At 47.0% G+C, this 8344-nt stretch overlaps 1 protein-coding gene across 1 annotated transcript; it reads right to left on the bottom strand.

The window, feature by feature from the left end:
* Window positions 1-304: 304 nt before the first annotated feature.
* On the bottom strand, window positions 305-1497 carry LOC145821715 (uncharacterized). The gene is made up of 3 exons (XM_082918267.1): window positions 1234-1497; window positions 1048-1146; window positions 305-627 (listed from the first exon to the last, which is right to left on the bottom strand). Exons 1-3 carry the CDS (start codon window positions 1495-1497, stop codon window positions 346-348), a joined length of 645 nt encoding a protein of 214 aa, XP_082774393.1. The 3' UTR covers window positions 305-345.
* Window positions 1498-8344: the final 6847 nt, after the last annotated feature.

Here is an 8344-nt window from a genome sequence, read left to right as displayed (position 1 = left end):
TGTGTGTGTCCAGAATCAGGCAGTGTGTTGCTTGGGTTATTTTGCTGTTGGCTGTTTAGTTATCTGATTACTACAGTGCAAGTGTTCAATTTTCAAACAACAGATCAATTCCATTTACATTGAGGTGTAACATGATGCGATGCGATACATGAGATATGTAAATGTAACACTTTTTAAGCAAAATGTTTGTTCATTTCATAATCTTTTTTTAGTACAAAGTTTTGGAAACAAAAAAATCTGCCTGCAGCAGTACAAGGTAATCTAACTACCAACAAAAAGGAAAAGTACAAGAAAGAGAAAGAAAAAAAAACAACAAAAATCTATGTCAAGCGACTCCGAGGGCTATCAGTCTGTCCTAGTCCTCTTCCTGGACGAAGGTCTAGGAGCATCATCAGCATCGTCGTCAGAGCCCGAGCTAGTGCCGCCTCCGGTCTCCTCCTCCGATGACTCTGCCTCCGACTCGTCATCGTCATCGTCATCATCAGGGACGGGAGCCCGCGAACTGCTCCCGACATGAGTGCGCCCCGCCTTGGAGCGGGGGAATACTCTGCCCTCCTCATCTCTTCCTCGGGCGGGGACGGAAGGTCCAGCTGGAGCACCTCCTACCACGGGAATCTGGAAGGGAGGCTGAAAAATCACAAAGGACAAATACATCAGAATAATGTGAGCAGTGCAGAATGCAGTATACGGTATGAGAATGCCGAAGGCAGTATATCAGTGCAGAATGCAGTATACAGTATGAGAATGCCGAAGGTAGTATATCAGTGCAGAATGCAGTGTATGGGTACAGTATGAGAATGCCGAAGGCAGTATATCAGTGCAGAATGCAGCGTATGAGTACAGTGTGTGAATACTGTGGACAGTTTATCAGTGCAGAATGCGGTGTATGAGTACAATGTATGAATGCCGTGAGCAGTTTATCAGTGCAGAATGCAGTGTATGCAGTGTACCAGACACTGTGAGATCAGTGTATCAGGTGTTATGTTGTGCATCAGATTACGTGAATCAGCTTGTGAGTGATTTGAGGCCGTGATCAGAAGAACATACCGGAATGCTGTAGAGGGCCAGGAGATCAAAGGTCCACTGTAGCATCCCCATCATGGAGGCATTCATCTCCAATGACTGCCGGGTGTACTCAGAAGAAGCCTGCAAAAGTATCAGATACATTAATATTCTGTGGAATATCAAATAAACTGAAATGAAATGACTGTACAAAAATGCAGTAATACATACCGGAGGCAAGTCGGGGACACCGACAAACTCGTGATCAGCCGGCGGAGGGGCGAAGGGGACCTGATAGGTCGCCCCACCCTGCCCTTGGAAAGTCAATGAAGTGGGCAGAACAGGCCAACCGGTCCCCCGTCCTCCCTGAACTCCGCCCCTGCCACGGACTCGGGCCCTCCTCGAAGCTCCTGCTCCAGCTCCTGCTCCTGTCCTAGCCGCTGGCGCCCCGGACCTGACTCTCTCAGCTCGACGGACGCCGCTCAGAGACCGCATAATGTACGTCTGCACGTACTCTCGGTAGTCGCCGATGCCTCTAAAGCGGGTCGCCTCCCAGCCAATGGTATAATCGGCCATCTGCTCGGTGGTGAGCCTTTCGGTCTCCCTCATGTCCTCAGGAGGGTGAACCGGGACTATCTGCTCCGGTAACCCTAGGGTCTGGCGTAGGAAACGCTCACCCAGGTACCAAGCCCGACAGACCGGGCCCTCCAGTAAGATCCGAAAACGCGAGGTCTCATCGGCACCGGCAAACCGATCCCGCGTCATGGCTGGCAAAGGAGCCCAAGGCTGTCAGGTGATCTGAAAATGCAATACAGTTTGTTATCTACTGTTATTGAAATATGCAGTGGAAAGGCGAAGCTTAAATAAACTGCAAGTAAAACATACCTCTGCGGGGGTGATGGTGTCGAAGAAGCGGCGGAAGAAGCTGAAAGTCTCTTGCGGCCTCCGGGTGCATCTCCCGTCAAAGCGACGCGAAAAAGGGACGACCAGAGGGGTCTCTGTGACTGGCACGGGTGCAATCTTGGGAAAGTAGGCGTAAACCCACAACTGCAGAGAAAACATCAATTTGATTATCAGATAAAGCAGAATACAGAATAAAGTAGAAATGGCAGGGCCATGTGTTGTGCAGTGTATTGTATATGGTGTACAGGGTAAGCAGTGTACAGTCAGTGTAAAGCAGAATGTATGCGTGTGCCGTGTGTACAGTATACAGCAGGTGTAAAGTAAAATGTATGTGTGTGCCGTGTGTACAGTATACAGCAAGTATAAAGCAGACTACAGTGTGTGCAGTGTACAGAGTACAGAGAATATAGAACAGGAATGAAAGGCAGAAAAAGAAATGTACCTCCCAAGCATGCCAGTAGCCTGCCACGGGAAGCTGAGCTCATATATCCGTAGAGAGTGGCCAGAGCGGCGCCACCCCAATCGTAATGCAAGATCCGCCTGACGTCCACCAGCGCGCTAAGCAGGCAGAGAGGCACGGTGTTCGCCCGGTCGGCGAAGATGGTCGTCCCAAACAAGAACATGAGGAAGCCGCGTGCGTATCTCTCCACGGCCTCCGGAGTCATCGGGGCTACATCAACAAGGGTGGGCTGGACCCTAAACTACACCTCGAACCAGGAATAACGAACAAAACCTGGACGAGCGAGAGGGGGCACATCACCGAGCAAGTAAATCTGAGCGGCAGTCCACTCGTCCATGTCAATATCAAAGGGGATCGGATCACCCCCTACCCCGATGCCTGTGAGCATCGAGAAATCGTAAGGGGTCATCGTCATGTCCCCTGCCGCAGAGAAATGGAATGAATCGGTGGTGTCCCACCACCTCTCCACCAGAGCGGCGAGGAGAGGTCTGCATGTAGTGAGCCTGGAGAGTCCTCTGCAGAATGCGCCGAAGCCCGCCTGGTCTACTATGCGACGGACCGCATCGGGAAGCTCGGCATACCAGTCCCGGGCACCGGTGTTCCCATACCCGCGGATGGTATGGGAATCCCCCTGTAATCAAAAGCAACAATTGCAAGCCAATATTCAAAATGCAGTTTTAAGAAGCTTACAGTGAACTACAACGTGTGATGCGTCAGTGTGTTTGGATGGTTCAGAGCAGATGTAGCATTTGTGCAAGTTTGACAGATTTAAACAAACACCGGGTACCGGTGTGCTTACAGTGAACTACAGCGTGTGATGCGTCAGCGTGTTTGGGTGGTTTAGAGCAGATGTAGCATGGGTGCAAGTTTGACAGATTTGAACAAAATACCGGGTACTGGTGTGCTTACAGTGAACTACAACGTGTGATGTGTCAGCATGTTCGGGTGGTTCAGTACAGTATAGCATGTGTGCGTGTTTCCAGACTCAACCAAATATTGGATGCCAGTGTGTATGTAGTGAAATACAGTGAGCGCCTTGTGTTTGGGTGATTCAGGGCTAGTGCAGTGTGTGTGCATGTGTCAGTTTCAAGCAGATATCAGTTGCACGTATGTTTACAATCAACTACAGTATACAGGGTACCTGAGCTAAAGCAGTTAAAGAGCACAACTAGCTACTACAGTTTTGTATCCTACATTGCAAAAAGTAAAGTAGAGAAAGAGAGTTACCTTGGAAGCGCCGAAGGACAAGTGGGAGGTAGGCTCACGCAGTAATAGCTCGGGCAGCACGTGCCTTTCGAAGCTCCGAAACTGGCGCAGTCCGTCAGGGGGCAGAACATGAATCGCCGGCCGGTAGGTCGCCGGGTCGAACGGGCGCTCGCTCAAAGGTAGAAGCTCGACCCCGGGATCCATCTCGTGATCCGGGGGAGTCCCGCCCTGTGGAATATCGTCGACCATGTCAAGAATGATGAGAAAATAGCCGGAGGAAGGAAAACTGGGCTAGAATATGGAAAGTCAACCGAAAGGTCAACCACCGAGAAGGTCGAAAATGGCCGAAAAGGGCGGGATGTGAAAAGGTACGGAAATCAAGAGGAAAACAAGGGGAACAAACCCCAAAAAGGTGGGAACGGAAAAAGAGGCACTGAAACAAAGATTTGTTTGGTTGAAAATGTCCGAAACGCGAAGAAAATCGCGAATCCGACGACGAAACAGGCGTAGAACGCAAAGAAACGGAGAAAAGAGAAGAGGAAAACACTCTAGAGAGAGAAAGTGTGGAATTTCGGTGAAGGAGGAAGTAAGAAATAGGGTTTAGAAACCCTATTTTAAAGCACCCATGGTGAAATGTCGAATCTGCCCCGACTCAGGAACTTTTTGTCGGTCGGCAACATTTTGTGCCGGCCGGCAGAATATTGTGCCGATGAAATTATTTTGCAGCCGGTGGACAGCCGGTGGCATCCCCTCCTGGCCGGTGGTGTTCCCACAACCTTGTTTAGGCCGTATGAGTAGTTTTTGGTCTTCATAGCTCAAGAAAGTACAAGAAAGTGCATCTCCGACGCTCAACCGGCCTCCGTTTTGACCTCGGACCGCGTCTTCTGCGCGTAGCACTCCAACTCATACAATGTTGTATCCTTTGGTATCCTTTTTGCCTTTTACAAGATCCAAAAGTTACCCCGTGTGCATTGCACGCGTTCATCACACTATTTCGGTGCATTACGTCGCGCTATCATGCGCCTCACCGTTGCATTGTTATGCACATACTACATGCGTTGTAAAACGCACCCCTTGCATTGTCATGCACATCTCTCATGCATTGTCATTGCATTTTTATTACAAGCATTGTCATGTATTTCAATACATACGTCGCCTCGCGCATCGTTCGCGTTGCCATGCATTCCCTTACCATGCATTGTCATGCATTCCGAAACATGTGCGTTGTTACGCATTTAAGCTCATTTGCATCATTTTGCATCCTATGAGGCATGCATGTCTCATTTGTACCATTTTGCATCTTATGAGGCATGCGTGTCTCATTTGTACCATTTTGCATCTTATGAGGCATGCGTGTCTCATTTGTATCATTTTGCATCTTATGAGGCATGCGTGTCTCATTTGTATCATTTTCCATCTTATGAGGCAAGCATGTCTCATTTGTATCATTTTGCATCTTATGAGGCATGCGTGTCTCATTTGTACCATTCTTCATTCTATGAGGCATGCGTGTCTCATTTGTACCATTTTGCATCTTATGAGGCATGCGTGTCTCATTTGTACCATTTTGCATCTTATGAGGCATGCGTGTCTCATTTGTACCATTTTGCATCCTATGAGGCATGCGTGTCTCATTTGTATCATTTTGCATTCTATGAGGCATGCGTGTCTCATTTGTACCATTTTGCATCTTATGAGGCATGTGTGTCTCATTTGTACCATTTTGCATCCTATGAGGCATGCGTGTCTCATTTGTACCATTTTGCATCTTATGAGGCATGCGTGTCTCATTTGTATCATTTTGCATCCTATGAGGCATGCGTGTCTCATTTGTATCATTTTGCATCTTATGAGGCATGCGTGTCTCATTTGTATCATTTTTGCATCTTATGAGGCATGCGTGTCTCATTTGTATCATTTTGCATCTTATGAGGCATGCGTGTCTCATTTATATCATTTTGCATCTTATGAGGCATGCGTGTCTCATTTGTATCATTTTGCATCCTATGAGGCATGCATGTCTCATTTGTACCATTTTGCATCTTATGAGGCATGCGTGTCTCATTTGTATCATTTTGCATCTTATGAGGCATGCTTGTCTCATTTGTATCATTTTGCATCTTATGAGGCATGCATGTCTCATTTGTACCATTTTGCATCTTATGAGGCATGCGTGTCTCATTTGTATCATTTTGCATCTTATGAGGCATGCGTGTCTCATTTGTATCATTTTGCATCTTATGAGGCATGCGTGTCACATTTCCATCGGCATGCGTGTCACATTTTCATCGGCATGCGTGTCACATTTCCATTGGCATGTGTGCCTCATTTTCATCGGCATGTGTGCCCCATTTTCATTGGCATGCGTGTCTTATTTTCATTGGCATGCGTGTCACATTTCCATTGGCATGTGTGCCCCATTTTCATTGGCATGCGTGTCACATTTTCATCGGCATGCGTGTCACATTTCCATTGGCATGTGTGCCCCATTTTCATTGGCATGCATGTCCCATTTTCATCGGCATGCGTGTCCCATTTTCATCGGCATGCGTGCCCCATTTTCATTGGCATGCATGTCACATTTTCATCGGCATGCGTGCCCCATTTTTATTGGCATGCGTGTCACATTTTCATTGGCATGTGTGCCCCATCTTCATCGGCATGCGTGTCACATTTCCATTGGCATGTGTGCCTCATTTCCATCGGCATGTGTGCCCCATTTTCATCGGCATGCGTGTCACATTTTCATCGGCATGCGTGTCACATTTTCATCGGCATGCGTGTCACATTTTCATCGACATGCGTGTCACATTTCCATTGGCATGTGTGCCTCATTTCCATCGGCATGTGTGCCCCATTTTCATCGGCATGCGTGTCACATTTTTATTGGCATGTGTGCCCCATCTTCATTGGCATGTGTGCCTCATTTTCGTCGGCGTGTGTGCCTCACTTTCATCGGCACGCGTGTCTCATTTCCATTGGCATGCGTGTCACATTTTCGTTGGCATGCGTGTCACATTTGCATTAGCATGCGTGCTCATTTGCATTGTCTTACATTCATTGCGACCTGCGTTGTCTTGCTTTCATTGGCATTATCATGCATGTTGCTAACGACATTGTACCTGTTAAGTTTGTTTTCTTTGCAGGCACGATATTGTATGTATGGTTCATTTGAGGCTGGAGCGACCAGACTAACCACACAGGTATTTAGACGGTCTAGGAGACCTTAAATCCTTGGAAGGTGTAAAACCTTCGGCACTTTGATGTGTGCGGTTCGGTTGCATTGCCATGCATGTCTTAAGCCACAGGTATATCCACGGTCTAGGAGACCCCAAATCCTCTGAAGGTGCAAGTCCTTCGGTGTTTGTCGTGCCCGAACGACTTTCTATAAGTTGCATTATACATGCATATTTTAAGTCGCATGTTGTTGCGCATTTCAAGTTCACTTGCATTGTTATGCGTTTCTCGTGCAATCTACACGGTCTAGGAGACCCTAAATCCTTTGAAGGTGCAAGTCCTTCGGTGTTTGTCGTGCCCAAACGACTTTCTATAAGTTGCATTTTATATGTATCTTAAAAGCCGCGTGTTGTCGCGCATTTCATGCAACATACATTTTTATACACCATTTGCATTTCAAAAACAAAAACAAAACAAAAATATAGTTGCATTGTCATGCATCATCGTAAATAGTTGCATTGTCATGCATCACTGCATATTTGTAGATATTGCATTGTAGTTTGCATGCATTCACTGCATCACCTTCCATCTATGGCTCGCGCCCTCCCATGATTGAGCTTGGCCTGGTATGTGCCCATACTTTTCACGACGAAACATAGTTCAGTGGACCGTTCTATGTTAGCCGCGGCTTGTACGCGTACATGCCTTTCCTAGGCAAGATTTGGTTTGGCCCGCGTGCCATATCCATTGTATCCATTTCTATTGCATTGTAGATTGCATGCATTCATTGCAGCACCTTCCATCTACGGCTTGCGCCTTTCCATGTTGAGCTTGGTCTGGTATGTGCCTATACTTCTTGTGTCAAAGCATAGTTCAGTGGACCGTTCTATGTTAGACGTGGCTTGTATGTGTACATGCCTTACCTAGGCAAGATTTGGTTTGGCCCGCGTACCATATCCATTGCCACCTCCCCAGCATATCCACATATATATATTGCATTGTAGTGTGATTTTTGCATCCGGCATTAGGATCATTGTCCTTTCTCTAGCGGGTCGTTTCCCCACTTGTGTTAATTCCCCCCCCCCCCAATACTTGTTCTTCTGTCCGTCTACGTTGCTCATAGTTCAGTAGACCGTTCTATGGTAGACAGACTTGTTACCTCCATCAATCTATTTGACATAGGTGTGGTTCCGAACCACTCGTGATTGGATCATGATTCAATTACTTTGAATATAGTTTGCATTGTTTTATATTACATTGCATTTTCATTTTCGTTTGCGTTATTTATACATTGTTTTGTATTTATTGCATGATCATAAGTTGTGTCTGGCTTTGTGCATTGTCTTGCATTTTGCCCCTGCCTTCGGGCGCATATCTTGTTTGTCTTGCATGTTTGTCTGAGTCTTCGGCCTTGTCAAAAATGGGTCGTCTTTGGGCTTTGACATTCACTCCCGTCATTGTTATGACTTTCGAGTTCTGTCAAAGAGGGGCAACTGTAGACACCCCATTTTTGACCGTCCTCAAGACTTGGATGTCACCATTGGAACACTTGGTGATTACCCTTGTTTGTGTTCGTTTGGAGTTCCCGGAGGTCTC

The sequence above is a fragment of the Camellia sinensis genome, chromosome 3, assembly GCF_055761805.1.
Source record: "Camellia sinensis isolate YWXY chromosome 3, ASM5576180v1, whole genome shotgun sequence".
NCBI classification, from domain to species: Eukaryota; Viridiplantae; Streptophyta; class Magnoliopsida; order Ericales; family Theaceae; genus Camellia; species Camellia sinensis.
Note: the sequence above shows the minus strand (reverse complement) of the source record. Positions and strands in the feature narration are given on the sequence as shown.